The sequence below is a fragment of the Drosophila erecta genome, unplaced genomic scaffold (assembly GCF_003286155.1).
Source record: "Drosophila erecta strain 14021-0224.00,06,07 unplaced genomic scaffold, DereRS2 tig00000000-arrow-pilon, whole genome shotgun sequence".
NCBI classification, from domain to species: domain Eukaryota; kingdom Metazoa; phylum Arthropoda; class Insecta; order Diptera; family Drosophilidae; genus Drosophila; species Drosophila erecta.
Window position 1 is genome coordinate 23,543,174 of NW_020825194.1, and position 17,926 is coordinate 23,561,099.

Consider the following 17,926-nt stretch of genomic DNA (forward strand, 5'->3'; position numbering starts at 1 on the left):
CTAATTTTATAGGAACAATGTACAAATACTTATTCGGCACCTTAAATCAAGAAGATAAAGAAGAATTACAACAACAAATAGGTGACATCTCTAAAAATAATGTACAAGTAAGCGAACTCAACCACGTAATAGATGCCATTAATAAAGGAATTGAATTGACCAATCATCTAAATAGTAACTTTGAAGGAGAACAAATGTTAGCCTTAGTAATTTTCAACCTACAACAATTCACTGAATACATAGAAGACATAGAACTTGGTTTGCAACTGACACGCTTAGGTATCTTTAACCCAAAACTTTTGAAACACGATTCATTAACACACGTCAATTCTGAAAAAATCCTTAATATCAAAACTTCTGCTTGGCTTAAATCTGATACGAACGAAATTCTGATAATATCCCACATTCCGAGAGAAATAATTAAAACACCAGTTTTTGAAATAATACCATACCCAGACGAAAACAGTAACATACTGACTGAAACAATACATGACAAATATTTTTTACACAATAATCAAACTTACACAGCAAGTTCCCAAAGCTTGGTCATAAATAAATGTATAACAGGTATACTAAACCAACTCTCAACACAATGTAGATACAGTAAAACACATTCTGATTTTGAAATAAAATATGTAGAACCTAATATAATTACAACTTGGAACCTTCCCAAGACTATTTTAAACCAAAATTGTATTAATAGAGAAATTATAATAGAAGGTAACAATATGATAAAAACATTTAATTGTTCCGTTCAATTAGAAGATATATTAATTAGCAACACAATGCTAGATTACACTCAAACTATCTATGTAAATAATAACGTAACAAAACTTGAACCACTAGAATACATTCACACAAAAGAAATAATCGAACAACACAATCAGACGAATAATATCTTTCAAATAATAACACTTACAGCATTAATCATACTAGTTATAATTGTTGCATTGTACTTTATTTATAAATATAAAACTATACCCCAAAAATTAATTGTAAAATTCAAAAATCAAACCCCAGAAAACGAAACTATTATACACCCTGAAACAGAAAACGTTGTACCCCAGGTAAATACCCCTGTATTGTACCCTACAATAAGCGCCTGAGGACAGGCTTTTTTCTTAAGGATGGGGAAGTAACATATCCATTATTACACCCACAACTCCCCATAAGATAACTATAAGCAACATACACTAGTATAAGCTCATATACACACATTAATGTATAAACACAAAATATCTAAGTCTAAGCACAAAATGTAATCAAAGAACGAGAGCCCTTCGATTAACCTCGGACACAGCGTCATGTTCCAAAGCCACCCTTTCTCACAGATCGGAAATCATAAACATAGACACTTGTCGCCTTATCATAAACATAGACACTTGCCGCCTTTATAAACACAGACTCTCGTCCCCTAATCATTTGCATTCGACCACTTGGCGAGCCAACTGAAATAATAAACTTTCGCGATCGGCGCCTACGCCTACGCACTTGTCCCAGGATTCTCCAATTACCCCTATTCTTCAGAAGACTCTCTTCCAACAAGAAAATAGAGGTTTACAACCAAACTCTCTTAAACTTCGCTCTTTGGCTTCCCCAAATTGCCTATAAAACAGCAAGCATGCCTCTATGCAGCAGTTCAGTACTGAGTACGTTATCAACCGCGATAACACCGCTTAAGCCAATTTAACTTTCCAATCTCGTGATAATCAAATGGCTCTAGTTCTTTCCATAAATGGAATTAATAAAAAGGTTTAATAAAATATAAAACTCAATCGTGTGTTTTTTTTTATCAAACCCTCGGTCTGAATTCGTAAATATATATATGTACAGCATGTAAGTTTCTATTGGAACCTACCTACTTCTTATAGAATTAATAAAAATGATCTTTAGATAAATTCATCACCCACATGGGTCCACCCGAAATAAAACAACATTTTCTGTTTGACTTTAAAATGTATTTACCTTGCGACACAATTACACAAGTCAGAGCACATTGTTGTATTTAAATATTAAAACAACATTATTTAGTTATTGTACAATAAAAAATATCTGCTTCCCTTTGCATACAAAAAATCTGAAACTGCACCTGATGATCTTAAAAACTAAGTACGTCCTCATCAAACAAGAAGTTATAGTAATATATGCGTGCGAGCCCCGGACGGCACCGCGTCAAATGATTTTGTGAACATCAAAACTAGAAAGCTTAACTTAAAGAAGCAATATGCTAATAATTTGTGTCCAAATGTTGTAGATAGTCGAAATATTAGGTGTATTTGTGGGTTAGGTCAGTAGTTGTGGTTGATAGTTTAAGCGCCGTTTTTGGCTAATGGGCCCTAAAGTGTTTCCGTCTCATATACACAAACTGTTAGGCATAAGTACGTCGGCACACTTGCTGGCTGGTTAATGCACATTGATGATGGACTCACGACCCTTTCCAACTCCCACCCAGCGCACGGGCACGCTCAGCTCGCTCTCCAGAAACCGGACATAGCTCTGGGCATTCTCCGGCAGCTCCTTGAAGTTACGCACATCCTCAGTGGATGTCTGCCAGCCTGGCAGCACAGCGTACTCCACCTCAATGTTTCCAAGCTCGGCTATGGTGCCGGGGAAGTGGTCAAGCTTCTCGCCACTGGGCTTCTTGTAGGCCACGGCCACCTTGATCTCTGGAAGCGTGTCGAGAATATCCAGCTTGGTGACACAGATGCAAGTGTAGCCGTTGACCAGCGAGGTGTACTTCAGCAGCGGTATGTCCAACCAGCCACAGCGGCGCTTCCGCTTGGTTGTGACACCGATTTCGAAGCCACGCGTTTGCAGCAAGTCCCCAATATCCTGGACAACGAATAAGGATCATAAACAAAAATGTTCGAAGGGCATTTACAAAGCTACTACTCACATTAAGTTGCTCGGTGGGGAATGGACCGTCGCCCACTCGCGTCGTATAAGCCTTGACCACGCCAATTACCTCGCCAATCGTCTGTGGGGGCAAACCCAAGCCCGTGAGAACACCGCCAATGCTGCAGTTGCTGCTCGTCACATACGGATACGTGCCGAAGTCAATGTCCAGCATGGCCGCGTTGGCACCTTCGACCAAGATCGTCTTGCCGTTGCGCAGGGCGGTGTGCAGGAAGCAAATGGTGTCTTTGACATAGGGACGCACCTTATCTGCGTAGTCCTTGTAGCGGGCCAGCTCCGCCTCTACGTCCACGTTAATCGATGGGAACAGGCGCACGTGAGTGGCCACAATCGACTTGAACCTAAGTGGGGGTCAAAGAGGACTGTTAGAATCTAGGTTCCACGAGTTCCCCCGGTCGAAACTCCTCTCACTTTTCACTGAAGAGGTTGAAGTCACCGAGCAGCTCTCCCACTCGGATGCCGTTGCGGGTAGCCTTGCTAGAGTAGGCCGGACCAATGCCCTTCTTGGTGGTCCCGAGCGACTTGCCGCCCTTCTCAGCCTCCTGCATGCCATCCACATGCTGATGGAAGTCGAACACCAGGTGGGCACGGTCTGAGATGATCAGCCGGTTCTCTAGATGCTGCAGCCCCTTGGCTTCGTTCTTCAGCACCTCGTCGAACAGCGAGGGCAGGTGAATGACGACGCCATTGCCTACAAATGTAAGGTTCATGTTTTTAGTATCTTGTTCTTGTTCCGGGGACTACCCATCTGCAAGGCCCTGGCCTGGATTCAATGACTAATAAATAACGAACAAACTGCAGTTGGCAGTCATGTAATTGCAGGGGTATTGTGATTTACATTCTTACGATTGCCGTAAAACACATTTCGGTAAATGTAAAACTAAATAGGCCCATTATTAGGTGACAAAGGCCATTTTTTTGTTTAAAAGTAGAAATCAAGAAAAGTAGTAAATAAACTATCAAGGTCCTAAATTCCTCAGACCTTCGTTCTGTTGTATTGCTTTTATAACAGTTCTTCGTCACATAACATAACCACATAAGCTAGCGTTGAATACATTTGCTTTCTTTGAGGGTCCTATAAAAATAATTAAGATAAGACGTTCTTCGCTCAACTTTAATGTCACATAAGAACTGGTCTATCAGTAGAGAGATTTGGCTGCCCTCAAAGACTGATATCTATACCGCGAAGAGACATTGTTGCATCATACACGAAATGGGGAGTCCATGGAACCAATTTGGAACTCATAATAGAAAGGCACGCGAGCCGGCTCAACGAACGGGGTCGTTTTGAATTGAGTTCCGAGCGGCTAGGAAATTAAAAAAATAATAAGTTAATTGCCTGATTAGAATAATTTTCCGCTTCATGTATGTAAGCCTCGGTGTTTTTGTGGCTGAGTGTCATAAACGATATCTGGAAAGGAAAAAGCTCTCGGGGAATGGTTGTGGGGTTTCGCTGGCTTTGTGTGGATGGTTCTGACTATCTCGTAAATTAGTCTTGTGACAAACGATGACAGTGCGGATTGGCTTGTTGCTCTGTGCAAACAATCCCACCCACAATCACACACCCTGCCAGCAAGATCGATTAAACTTTGACAAAGTTGCGAATATATCGACAAACTGGCGACCTTGACGTTGTCAGTTGGTGACGTCACTCCGGCACTGGCTGGTACAAAGGTAATATACATTTTACATATCCCACTCGGATTTAATTATCTCAATTGCTTATCTACAGAAATAGAACAGAGAAAACCTTTCGTTTTCATGGTCATACGGCGTACCAAAGTCGAATAACATACATACAAAGTGACCCGCAAGCCAATGTCAATGATGCACTAAATCTGTGCCAGAAATTCCTTGCCTACATCTGGCTTTGTATATATCGGACTGTATATATTGTACATATGTATCCACATATATAGCTGTTCAATACGTTCAATTTCACTTTGCCGCAGAGCGTGTGAAAACTAAAAGCAAAACAAACCGACAACAGACCGTATATTTACGACCTATACTGTATGCGAAAATTCTGTATATATGTATATTTAAATAATAGATATAAAACAAAAGGGGAATGCGAACGGAAAGAATGGCTTGCTTGTTTTCATTGACAATTCTTTTCTATAAACTCTGCATATATGTACGTTCTAATATTCTAATCAAAAGATTCATTAACTTGAAGGGAATCCATAAAAACATAAACAAGAATCCACCATCTCAACTTACCGATGACGGAAACGCACTTCTCGTTCACAACACCACTGGGCAGGAGATGGAAGTCGAACTCCGTGCCATTAGCCACCACAGTGTGTCCAGCGTTATTGCCGCCCTGTGGAAGGAAGAGATTGAAAAATGTAGTTTCCCAGATATAGAAAGTATATACATGGGTGGATATATGTAGGTGTTGATATACAAAATTAGCATTATTTGTTTTGCTTTCGTTTGTTCGACGAGCGAAAAGAAACACAAGGCTTGTGAGAAAAATAAATAAATATTATATGTAGGTATATTTTGCAAATCTAACCACACAGAGCCCATCGAAAGGGGTTCTACATATGTATGTACGTACATACGTATTTCTTCCACGTGCCGACAAATATCAAATGACAATAAACGGAAAACGTTTTCACACATACAAATAACTACGACCATTTCACGTAAGCACTCGAGAAATTTAATGTGTTTTTCCGTTTCATTTTGGCAACTGTACAGAAAATGCCTACATTTTGCTAATCTACCGAAAATTGTTTTCTATGTGAATATACCGTCAGAAGAATACGAAATGGGTGATTAGCGGCAACAGAAGAGTAAAAATTCTGGGACCTTCACAAATCATTGCTAAAAACCAAAAACAAGATAATCAAAATGTTTGCGCGGTGCCAAGGAGAGGGCTTAGGTGTAGCTTATAGTCCGGGTCTATGATAAGATACGGGAAAATGGCGAGATCGCAACCGGGGCTTCCCTCACATGCCCCACCACCCACCGGATCCGTGGTTTCTTGGGCTTTCGCGACGCAATATGCGAAATTAAGAACAGAACACATAGAATGTATAATTACGGGAATCGCCGAAAGGGGCGTGTCAGTCTTGTGACTCAGTGCGATTATCAAGTGGGGATGATATTATATAAGGGCACTGATAAGACATCGATTCCGCTGAAGCACTATGGTGGTTGGAATCCGCTCTTGGTCGCATATCGTCCATTGAACTGCGTAGATTGTTCCAAGAAAGCAACAAGTGGCCGGACATAAACAACTCGTTATTAGCACGCAATGCCCTTATCCTACGGATTTTTATTCAGCCCTCCCGAGTTCAGAGATCATTCTGCACGACTGCATTTTCAAAGAGTCTACGACCAAGACTCTGAATGTTTCTTCTGAATGATGTTGGCGGTTATGTAAACCCGCCGTTTGTCCGTCGAGATGTGTGGAAGAGGGATGGGGATAGGAATTAACAGCCGCGAAAGAGATGTCCGTTCAGAGCGAGAAAGAGACGACCAGCACCAGTGACGAATTCTGCTGCGCAAGCACTGCTGGCAGACTTGCTGACGGAATACTAGTGCTGTAGACTATAGGTTGGTGGGAGATGCATTATTTGTAAATTAGAAAGAATTTGCTGATTTTTGTTTAAAGAACTTAGCATTAAAGTAAATATTGATATTTATTGCGTTGTATAGGAAAGGTTAATTTTTCAAGCTTAAATAAATAGAAAAAAAGCTACCTACCACTTGAATCATAATTCGAGATATACTAATTTATACCTAATTTAAATTGTAGTTAATGACTTACATTATGGAAAGATATGGAAAGCTATAGTTAGAAACCGGATTTAAACGACATGCGACTCTCTTTTTTCACATCACGAAAATAATTCACTATTATTAATCGTTTTCTTAGGAGAAGCCATAAGAACAGGAAACGAATTTACCTGTAAAGTAGCTATTTTTATTTTAAAATAATTTGGTTTAGTGAGCCTCTTGGCTAAAAAATGCTAACTTTTCGAACACCTGCTAACTAAGATAGTTGCTGGCCTCTGAAAAAAGCCAGATTTGACGGGAAATCCGCTGCGCCGGCAGCACTGTGGCATACAGACCAACACATGGGAACGCCAATGGAAGTGGAAAGTGGAACGGCGGAGAGTGCACGGGGAGAGGAGCACACATGCGCGCTCTGCACGAACATTTGGACAAATAGGCTCACGGACGGACGCACACAGACGCAGTCACATGGCGGGATGGCAGAATTGATAAATACAAATGGGAAAGCATGCGGCTGCGGCGCCCCAAAAGAGCGATAGTGAGTCTCAGTCGTGTTGAAAAAAAAGGTGGCTCATCTGGTGATATACGCAGATGCTGGGTGACTGGGTTACTGGGTGCATAGATTTAGGTGTCCTTGGGCAAGGATATCGCCTGTTATCAATGGGGGTTTTCCCGATTTTACCCACATTCCGGTTACGCCATGTTCTCACCTGACACCTGCAGACGATGTCCACATCAGAGGCCAGCATGTCCACCACTTTGCCCTTGCCCTCGTCGCCCCACTGGGCTCCCAGGACGACGTCCACCTTCGACTTGTACATCTTGGTGCGGCCCTGGTGCAGCTGCTCGTAGTGCGTGCCGTTGGTGGCGCTGGCTGACATTTCCCCGGAGTGGAACAGAACGGATCAGATCGAAACGGATCGGAGCTCGGACACGGATCTCGGGCACTCGGAAGTCGTTCGCGAACACGTTGTGATTATTCTCTGTTGGCTGCGCTCCACCAGCATTTGGCTATAAACCAAACAGAGGGTGGCCTAGTGCAAGCGGACGGTCCTACTGCGTGCGCCATTTGCGCCCGCCGCACGCGATGGTAACACTAAACGCGTTGCGTGGGTGGTGAGTTTCACAGCTTAATATTTATTTTGAAGTAAAAAAAGTATTCTCAATCTCTCATACGCCTTTTACTTTGTTACTGTTTTTAAGTATATTATTTTTTAACATTTTTAATCTTATTATTGAATGTCATATATGAAATGTGTAAATATATGTTTGTAAAGTAATTTACATAGTTAAAAATATTATTTAAACTATTTAAAATATAAATATTTCAATATTTTTGTTCTCATCTTTGATGTTAGTATCTGATATGTCTGTATTTACTTTTGAACAGGAAGTTATGCAAAAATACTTATGAGAGATTAAGAGTGCTTTTAGAAATTAAACGCAACTCTTCAAATAATTTAGTCTAGTCGTCTTAGCTATCTACAAAAAACTAAGATCATTTAAGCAATATAAAAACTAATAATTTTACCACATTTGAAAAGCGGTTATTTATTATTTCCAAACGAAGCGTGGTTACGGTCACACTACAGCGATCAGCTGTGGGCGACCGCATTATTTTGTTTATTCTATTTTGTTTGACCATGTCCGAAGCAGATGAAAAGTGTCATTTGTAAGTAGTCAACTGGTTATAATAATCATAGCTATAATATATATAATAAATCTAATGCAGCTGTCGGGAGGTGTCCTTCAAGTACACATGTCCCAAGTGCAATGCCTTGTACTGCAGTGTGGGATGCTACAAGTCCAAGGAGCATCTGAAATGTTCCGAGGCTTTCTATAAATCCTGCATTCAGGACCAACTGACCCAAAACACGGTAACGCAGGAAAGCCAGGAGGACATGCGGAAAATATACGATATACTAAAGAGGATGAGAGAAACGGACAGTGGCTTCAATCCCCAGGATTTTGATACAGATGGGCTGGAAAATCCTTTGGATTCGGATGGAGGCGAGGAAGGAGATCCAGAAGAAGACGAGGCGGAAGAAGACGTCACCGAAGGAGATCTACTTGATGAAGACGTGGAGGAAGACATTGCTGCTCGACTAAAAGGCGTTGATATCAACGATGCGGATGAAGTTTGGAGTCGGCTAACTACGGAGGAGCAAGAGGAGTTCCAAAAACTGATCACCAATGGAGATATCATGAAGCTTATGCCAGACTACAAGCCGTGGTGGTTAAAGCCCAAGAACTCTAAAATTGTCATTATACCTACACCCGAAGAGGCTGCCAAGAAAGAAAGCTCTGTTCCCGAAATTTGCGGGAATATTGCCAAATTCTCAGATTTATGCAAGAAAACTCCTTCGCCGTGCCTGCACTACAATTTGTGGAACATTCTTAGCGCCTACGCTTGTGTGGCTCGTTTTTTTGGCGGCGAACAGAGAACAAATGCCAGCGAAGCTGTGGCCCACCTTGTGAATCTCAGCGCCTCCTTAAAGTACGGCACCAACTTCGAGGATGCTGAGGACGCCATTGTCTCTGTCGAGATGGAGGCCATTACCACGGGCAATGGTCCTGCGGGTGCTGCTGCAGTTGGAAGTGCAGCAGCAGGTGCTAATTTCCTCGTCGAGAACAGGGAGCAACTGCAGCATGATGCCCGCCAGTTGATGGCTACGAAGGATCACAAGTTGGCCGCCCTTAGCGATGTGCTCTATCTACTACAGCAGACGAAGGCAATGAGTCGCCGTAAGAATGCCCAGGAAGCCGAGTTCCAGAAGCTATTCGCTTTGGCCAGCGGAAGTGTGCAATTGGATCGCACCAAACTGGCACAACTGGTTCGGAAAATCGAGTTCATGCTGTCGTATGTGGAGCGGGAAGAGGTCCTTTGAATAATGCTGCAAAATATATGTATATTTCGATATTTCTTCTGGTTTAATTTTCTCCTCCAAGATGGAAGCGTTCTTCGACCCTATAGTTCTTCTGATGCAGGTCTTACTGAATATTTTAATAAGGAGGAACGTATGTATATGTTGTAACAATTTTTATTTGAATATTTTATTGTATTCCAATTCCAAAATAAAAATATAAAGCGCGCGATTATATTAGAGATGGATTTTTGTCCGATTACAAAAGTACAAGTGAAAATAAATTTCGGTATTTTTGTGGTAGTTTTCGAACGATATTTCCAGAACGGTATTGCCGCGAGGTATATTCTAATGGTCGCGAAACGGTCACACCGTACATAGTTTTTTAGTTGGCGATTTCAGACACACACTCGAGTTGTAGTGCTTTTTTACGCTATTTTGTTATTGGTAGGTTGTCGCCCTGCTTCGGAATTAGCAAGTGCCAGAGCCCCAAAGCCGAGGATTATTTAATAATCGAGTTAAATGCAATGTAGCTGCAACAGCAGCAACAACAAGAGTGATCGCAATTTAGAACATTTCGTGCGTTTGGGTGTAGCGGAATTTCGCTTCCCGTGTGTTTTTGTGTGTGTGTGTGACCTAGCCGAGCGTGTGTGCGTGTCGGTGTGCGTCTGGCAACAACAAAATCCAATCGGCCAGCAAGTGCTCTTCGTACGCTTCGTCTGCTAAAAATTAGTGCACAGCGAAAGCATATTAATCGCAGAAACCCAAGAAAACCTTATGTAAGGTGTGCTGGAAAACGATGCAAATATTTACAGTAAAAACGGTCGAGACAAGTTCAATCTCAAAGATAAACGAGTTTCTTGGAAGGGTGGTGGCGGGGGATTTCTTATCGCCTAAGTGTGCGACGTGTTAGTTTAGATGTGCATATATGTATGTATGTGTGTGCGAGTGTTTGTGAGAGCGCCGTAAAGTTGCTTATCTATCTCCTCAAATATGCGAAGTATGCGTCAACCTGTTTGTAAACTTTCTGCTGGCCATTTCCACTTGCAAAAACGAAAATCGCATAGAGCCGCGATCCTATATTTATATTTATAGCCGATGATGGGGAAAATCCGTAAGCGCATCGTGCGGCGATGACGCCCAAATCAAGTCAACCTGAGATTCCGGATTCCAGAATCACTAGGCTCAACATCAGTCGTCATAGATTGGTGTGTGTAGGTTATTATATTCCACAGAGGTTATATATATAAAAAAGAAAGCAGGTATATAACCGGTCAATGCTGCTGATAACATAACCGTTATTCACAATACGGGTGTGTGCGAGTGGAAGTCAACTGCATTGTTTACAAACAGCTGATGCAGGGAAACTCCACTGATAAGATAAACACTTTTCTCATTGAAAAGTGTAGACTTGAAATGTGAAATGTTATTTCATGTACATACGTATGTAAGGGGTACCAATACCATTTTAGTAGGCTAGAATATTTGGTTACGATGCAGAAGAATTCTCTTGATAAGATAAAGCGATTTACAACAAAAAGTGTATGCTACACAGAAAGAAAATATTAAAAGATCTATAAAATATTATCTATATTTCGAAAAAAAAAAAAATTATTTGGTTTAAAAGGGAAACTTAGTCTATTAAGTTCATAAAATTAAAAAATACTTGAAAAAATTTACCTTAATCCTTATTCCGTGTATAAACGTCAAGGTCTCAGGAACTATAAAAGTTAGAAAGTTGAGAGTTCATTTTATTTTATCGATACACTAGCTGAGTAACGGGTATCTAATAGTCGAGGAACACGTATTCTCTCCCTTAATAATCTCTCCCTTGTTAGTAATAATTTTATTAAACGGTATCATTTATAACTATTCTAAAAATACACAATTCCTGAAAAAAGCTAAAAATATCTTAATATTCCAATTAGAAAATAATAATCAGATATATACGAACTTTTTCGCAGAATTGCATGCAAAGTTTCACAATGAGTCAGGGGTGATAAGTCCAGTCTTTATCAATGGGGACACTCTTCGAAACCGTCAAGAAATATGGTCGTTGATAAGGCTCCAGTAATTAAAGTTCTGCCTGTTGCATCAATGTGAAGGAATTCCTAATCGAAACAAATTGGGCAAACAATACATTTACTTAAAGACTCGTTTGGGCTTACTATAGTATATCGTCTAACAAACGATTTGTTGGTCTTAGCCAAACACTACAAAAATACAAGTTTGCGTATAAACAAAGAGCTTTTTGTTGTTGCTGCTGTGTGGAAGTTGTATATGGCGGCAGTGTCTATTTACGTAACCAAAACTCATATTTTACGATTATTGCGCTTAAGCCCCTCGTGTGTGATTGATTAATATTAATTGGAACCCACAGGAAATGTCCCACCACAGCGATGATCAGCTCCTGCAGGCTGGAAGCGATTCCTTCTGGGAGCCCGGCAACTATAAACGAACCACCAAGCGGATCGAGGATGGTTACAAGTGAGTGGATAATCCCCAGGGAGTCTTAGTGCACAGAGAGAGATTTTATTTCCGAAATGCCTTCAAATTCCTTCATAAAATACAATTGGCTTAATATTCAAAAACCTATTCGTAGCTGTAACACATTCGATTTTTCAACGCTTCTGCAATACCAATTGGTATTGGTAACATTATCTTCTCTGTATGTTCAGTAGGGCATGCAGTGTCATCACATTGTTTTGAATACAAATTTACAGCGGGTCGCATTTATATAAAAAGAAAAATAGAAAAACATTAAGAAAAGATACAGACATATAAACGAGTTTTAGTATTAACTTAAATTGGGTCCACCTCTGATTACATTTTACAAAGTTTTCAATTAACTATATTATTAGGGATACAGATTTATACCCAAATAATCAGGCCGGTTATTGGTAGGCTTAATAGGTTTGTCTCTGTGTATTGCACTGGGCGACGCTGGGTCATTGCCAGCCGAGTATAAAGTCAACCGAACCAAAACCCAAACCCAAAAGCCAAACCGGTTCGCATTGTTATGATTCTTGTCTCATTTCGCCCGCAGACTCTGCAATGACCTACAGCAACTGATACAGGAGCGTGCCGACATCGAGAAGGGATATGCGAAAAGCTTGCGCACCTGGTCAAAGAAATGGGGTGAACTCATTGAGAAAGGTGAGTGCAGAGCAGATGGGTACTTGGAGATAAAGTGATGTGGGTGGCGGGATGAGACATCATCAGTATTGGAAGCCTTTTATTTGCTATCACACTCATTCATGAGCTAAAAGCCCAGTGGAGCATCAAGTGACCCGCTCGCGTTGAATTCCCACCACTTATTTGGCCCACTGGCTGTTCTTATTTTCTACATTCTGTACATCATTCTGAGCATTGTTGTTGCCGTTGTGCGATAAGTGGCTTAAGCTATTAATGGTTTTTTTTTACGTTTTTCGTTACCTCGTTTTTGTCGGTTGTATTCTGCAAAAGCTTCGTAGTACTGTGGTTCAAAATCGCCACACCAATTTATTTAAGCATGTTAATAAGCGCGGCGAGCAATGTGTTTGGATTAACTAACATAAACATATACATACAGCATACACTCACTCTTGGTTCTAAATAATTAAAATTCGGCAGCGGAAGACCAAAATTTGTAAAAGGAAGGAAAAAAAATATAAACAAACAATCAAATATTCGTGTGTTTGTGCTTTATAGATAATGCAGATATATAGATATGAAATTTGTATTTATTTATTGTTTTTTAAAGTTTTTTTTACCTTGCTATTCCTTTTCATATTTCTAGACTTATTCAATTTTTCTGATTTTTAAGGCCCTCAACAATAGTTACCGCCAACGGCAGTAATAATCGACTCATACTCCTTGTTTTCGGAATTGGGTCTCTGACCATTTTTGGCGGATGTCCGGCACAGTGTGCGCTCTTCTTCGTGAAATGAAATCGAGTACAGCGCTAGCGAAGTTGGAAACCGCTTTGCCCCATTGGTACTGTTGTTTCTATTGCTGTTATTTTCTGTGACCGCCTCTGCACGGAATTCTCAGTGTCCACTTTCACAGTAACCAGCGATGGGCAATTGCAATAGCGACCGCCACTTCCTTCGCCTCCGAGTGCTCGTTGAGTTTTCTTATTTGCGAGGAATTTGCCTAGCTGCGTCTATCCAAAGATACAGATACTAATACGTGTGCAGATACAGATACATTCTCAGATACAGATACGGAGATTGGGAGGCAGAAGCGCTGGACGGTGGCCCATTACTCGTCACCAAAGCAAACCGGCACCAAAGCGTCGCTTGAAATGGTTTCAAAAATCAATGCGACGAGAAAATAGAACGAGTTATTTGTGTGCTAAGCGTCTCAATTTCTATATATCTGTCTGTGTGTTTTTTTCACAGTGGGCATTGGGGATAGTGAGTCGTTAGGCAAACGAGTTCCGTGCACTGTCAATTATAAGACGAGCATCATATCAATTTGATTGCCGTGTTAGGGGCCCAATAAAAAATGCCAAAAATGTGCGATGTTCTTTCATCGCAGCACCCATACAAGCGATCGTTCTTCGGGCATATTATAGTTGCCCTACCTATAGCTTTACCTACATATGTATGTATATATCTTGCGGCTGCGGCTGATTAGATAAACCAATTGCCATAGGGGCTCACGGTGACGTCAGCTCGACTTGGTGACACGCTTGTAATCTGTTGTTAATTGAGAATCGCTATAAGAGATATGTAACCCATGCCTGATTTGTTCCAGGCCCGGAATATGGAACCACGGAGGCAGCCTGGAAGGGTGTGCTGACGGAATCTGAACGCATCTCCGACGTTCACATGAAGATCAAGGACAATCTCTGCAACGATGTGAACAGCCAGATAAAGACATGGCAGAAGGAGAACTACCACCACACGCTCATGCAGATCAAGGAGCGCAAGGACCTGGAGGACCTGTTCAAGAAGGCCCAGAAACCCTGGGCTAAGCTGCTGGCCAAGGTCGAGAAGGCCAAAGCGGACTACCATTCGGCCTGCAAGACGGAGCGCAGTGCTACCAATCAGGAACGCAATGCCAATGCCGACAGCTCGTTGTCGCCGGATCAGGTAAGGATCTTCAAAAAATCTAAAAATATTTCGTCGTCATATGATTGTATGTACTAAGACCCATTTTTATTTTAAATATAAAGTAAAAATAGTATTTATGCTTAAAATAGACTGTGTTTAAATAATGTATATAAATATATAACAATGGTAATGCTACTTTTTGTGTGAAAGTATCATTATTATTTTACAGCACAGCCACAGTGTAATTGTATTACATAGTGTAATCGTATATATAATTATTGGTTTAATTTACATCATACTTTATCTTAAGGCTTGTTCATTTATCACTTTTATGCCCACACAATATCCTATTTCCTATTTAGGTGAAGAAAATGCACGATCGAGTGCAAAAGACCAAAGATCAAGTGCAAAAGTGCCGGGAAAAGTACGAGCAGGCGATTGCTGAAATCACCAAATACAATTCGGTGTATATCGAGGACATGACATCCGTGTTTGATAAGTGCCAAACCTTTGAGAAGACGCGGCTGCAGTTCTTCAAAGAAATCCTGTTCAACGTGCACTCGTGCCTTGACCTCACGAAAGTGCAAAGGTGCGAAAAGAATTTGACTTCACCATAACTGACTTATTTTAAAACACTTTTCATTGCTTACAGCCTGCCCCAAATCTACGAGGAGTTCTCCCACACGATCAACAATGCAGACCAGCAGAAAGACCTAAAATGGTGGTCGAACAATCACGGCATTAACATGGCCATGAACTGGCCATCATTTGTGGTGAGTTTTCTGTTCTACTGAAGCCCAGTTCAGCCGCTAATGGAATTTCCGCTTTGTTGACAGGAATACACGGAGGAGTTCCGTGACATTGCCAAGGGCAACAAATCAAAAGAGGCATTGCCGGCAGCACCCATCACGCTCATCAACCAGCGACCTGTGGCCGAGGATGTGCACGTAAGCGAGTTGACCAAACAGTAGTTAATATCTGACTAAGCCAGCTTTTCAGCAGGAATACCCCCAGACAAACAGCCTGAAGAAGAACACCAGCACCTTGAGCAGTGTCAGCAGCAGAGCGAGTGTGAAGAGCGAAATAGCGACCACGCAATCCTCAGCCACCACATCGGATGCCAAAACATCGGCGGCAGTTGCCGGCGCTGCGACGACAACGGCAGCAGCGGCAACAGCGGCGTCAGCGGCATCCAATCGCAACTCGAGCGTAACGTAAGTTGAAACAGTTTGTATTGTTTTGAATTACACTCGGACTTGCTTGATGGCTGGATGGCTGGCTTGCTCGCCAACCCAGAGACACGTCGCGTTGAATGCGCTCATTTTCATTGAACTAATTGATTTCAATTTGTATACACAGCAACGGCAACGGCAAAGTCGATGCAAATCCATTCGACGAGGAGGAGGAGTGGGACGAGGGCGACAACGTGCTGGTGGACAACGGTGAGCCGGGCGTGCCGGTCAAAGCGCTGTATGATTACGAGGGCGCTGAAAGTGATGAGCTCACATTCAAGCAAGGTGTGTGGAAGCCCTCCATATGATAATCTCCAACGGTCTCCGCTCACCGCTCGTTCACCCATTTACTCTTCTTTTTCAGGTGATGTTTTCGAGAAGCTCGAAGATGAAGACGAACAAGGCTGGTGCAAGGGACGCATGAATGGGCGCGTCGGACTGTATCCGGCCAACTATGTGGAGACCGCGTAAGCCGGCGTAGGGGAATAGTGGAAGTCGTTAAGCAGTTATATACTCGCAGATATGTATATGCAGCATAACAGAGAGGTTAGAGACGCATTACGGATTGCGTATACAGTAAAGAGTCGTTGATGAAAACATTACCATACATATGTATTAGAAATTGTTATGAGCAATCGCTTGCACTATTCGTACTTATCCGGACGATAGTGCGGCATCTGAGGCATTGGGCATCGAATGGATGCAGCGATCCCGATGCCGATCATCCAACCAACCTACCAATCAACTCACCAACAGTAGCAATGCGGCCGTTAGCAGGTCGATACGAACATGCAGATATGTAACAGAAAACTTAGCGAAAGTCGTCAACAGAACAATAAGTGTAAACGTCAATGTACGAAATGACATTACAAATTAAATGTATTATGTAATTTATGCTATGTATAACAAACTGAAACTGAAATTATGTATTTTTTGTCACGATGCGGCCGCAATTTTACTCCCTCTCTGTGCCGTAAACCTTTTTTGTGGTCAGCCGGGAGGCGCAGCGTAGTCTATGGCATATTTAGATATTGTACATGCATAGCATTTGTAATGCGTTTCTGGAACATTTTATTATTTATGAAGTTTTGTGTATACATACGTGTTGGATTATGTATACTGTAAATGTACATTTTTAAATGACTTAAATTATTGAAATAAAAAAAATCAAAACCCGATGCTATTTCTTCAGTTTGTTTGTTATATTTTACGAATTAGTTCAAATTATTTGAATAGCGTAATGTAAACGCTGTTGAAATAATTTGAACTGTTCAGATTACATTTTTTTGCATGCTTTTGGGGATCATGTTATTTCAATCACAAGTAAAAAAAGTACAAGTGACTATTTACCGCTCCGTTGCTTTGCAAAAATTCGTTTAACAAATAAGGAAGTAATACGATGCTGATCAGATTAAAACCGAAATTTGAAATGTAAAAAAGTATGTATACTGTATAAGAACCCTATGATCGAAAACACACTATGATTTCTTTTCTATTATTTTCAAATAGTTATCGACTGTTTGCATGTAGCTGTATGATAAGGCTTTGATTTTGATACCCGTTACTCGTAGAGTAAAAGGGTATACTGGATCCGCTGAAAAGTGTGTAACAGGTAGGAAGAAGCCTTCAGTAAAGTGTGTAGTGCGTTGGAGTGTGCGTGGCAACGTTCTGAAACATGTTTTTCTCCCCCCAATTTCTACAGAAATTTTAAAAAATGTCGAAATTTCTCGCTCGTAATCTGAATATGCGATGGTCGGGGAACTTGACTATAGCCTTCTCTTTGGTCATAACCGTTACTCGAACAGGAAGAAGGAAATAAAATGCTTGGATATTTATCATTTTTTTAATTAGATTTGTAAATTTGTATTAATTGGCCCAAGACCTTTTTGCCACGCCCCCTCTATTGCCCACAAACCATCCAAGCCGTCCATTTTAAAATAAAACTTTTTTTTATATATTTTAGTATTTATTTCTACGGATATTCCAGAAAATGGTGAAATTTCTCGTTCCAACTTCCACTAGCTAAGTAACGGCTCTCTGATAGTCGGGGAACGCGACTATAGCCTTCTCTTTTGTTTTATAAATGAATTAGTTGAGAAGAAATGGGAGAATAAGGGCGAAG

At 41.1% G+C, this 17,926-nt stretch overlaps 3 protein-coding genes across 4 annotated transcripts; 2 read left to right on the forward strand and 1 right to left on the reverse strand.

Moving 5' to 3' along the window:
• Positions 1-1,936: 1,936 nt before the first annotated feature.
• Positions 1,937-7,736, reverse strand: LOC6553450 (adenylosuccinate synthetase). Its single transcript, XM_001979341.3, has 5 exons — positions 7,380-7,736; positions 5,140-5,242; positions 3,328-3,607; positions 2,897-3,257; positions 1,937-2,832 (listed from the first exon to the last, which is right to left on the reverse strand). The coding sequence occupies exons 1-5, from the start codon at positions 7,548-7,550 to the stop codon at positions 2,404-2,406; spliced, it is 1,344 nt and encodes a 447-aa protein (XP_001979377.1). The 5' UTR covers positions 7,551-7,736; the 3' UTR covers positions 1,937-2,403.
• A 475-nt stretch (positions 7,737-8,211) lies between these two features.
• LOC6553449 (zinc finger HIT domain-containing protein 2) lies at positions 8,212-9,582 on the forward strand. Its single transcript, XM_001979340.3, has 2 exons — positions 8,212-8,341; positions 8,402-9,582. The coding sequence occupies exons 1-2, from the start codon at positions 8,313-8,315 to the stop codon at positions 9,555-9,557; spliced, it is 1,185 nt and encodes a 394-aa protein (XP_001979376.1). The 5' UTR covers positions 8,212-8,312; the 3' UTR covers positions 9,558-9,582.
• A 264-nt stretch (positions 9,583-9,846) lies between these two features.
• On the forward strand, positions 9,847-16,720 carry LOC6553448 (protein kinase C and casein kinase substrate in neurons protein 1). Of its 2 annotated transcripts, none has more exons than XM_015154879.2 (10): positions 9,847-9,980; positions 11,914-12,020; positions 12,580-12,689; positions 14,274-14,611; positions 14,935-15,161; positions 15,225-15,345; positions 15,409-15,519; positions 15,572-15,786; positions 15,932-16,089; positions 16,169-16,720. In XM_015154879.2, exons 2-10 carry the CDS (start codon positions 11,917-11,919, stop codon positions 16,273-16,275), a joined length of 1,491 nt encoding a protein of 496 aa, XP_015010365.1. In that variant the 5' UTR covers positions 9,847-9,980; positions 11,914-11,916; the 3' UTR covers positions 16,276-16,720. The 2 variants fall into 2 exon arrangements, with proteins under 2 accessions (XP_015010365.1, XP_001979375.1); XM_001979339.3 differs by having other exon boundaries at positions 15,575-15,786.
• Positions 16,721-17,926: the final 1,206 nt, after the last annotated feature.

Coding starts and splice junctions, on each gene's coding strand:
- LOC6553450 (XM_001979341.3), bottom strand. CDS start 7,550: ATGTCAGCCAGCGCCACCAACGGCACGCACTACGAGCAGCTGCACCAG. Junction 5,243..7,379: donor ACATCGTCTGCAGGTGTCAG/GTGAGAACATGG, acceptor TTCCTTCCACAG/GGCGGCAATAACGCTGGACA. Junction 2,833..2,896: donor TCCCCACCGAGCAACTTAAT/GTGAGTAGTAGC, acceptor TTCGTTGTCCAG/GATATTGGGGACTTGCTGCA.
- LOC6553449 (XM_001979340.3), top strand. CDS start 8,313: ATGTCCGAAGCAGATGAAAAGTGTCATTT. Junction 8,342..8,401: donor GCAGATGAAAAGTGTCATTT/GTAAGTAGTCAA, acceptor AATCTAATGCAG/CTGTCGGGAGGTGTCCTTCA.
- LOC6553448 (XM_015154879.2), top strand. CDS start 11,917: ATGTCCCACCACAGCGATGATCAGCTCCTGCAGGCTGGAAGCGATTCC. Junction 12,690..14,273: donor GGGTGAACTCATTGAGAAAG/GTGAGTGCAGAG, acceptor GATTTGTTCCAG/GCCCGGAATATGGAACCACG. Junction 14,612..14,934: donor GCTCGTTGTCGCCGGATCAG/GTAAGGATCTTC, acceptor TTTCCTATTTAG/GTGAAGAAAATGCACGATCG.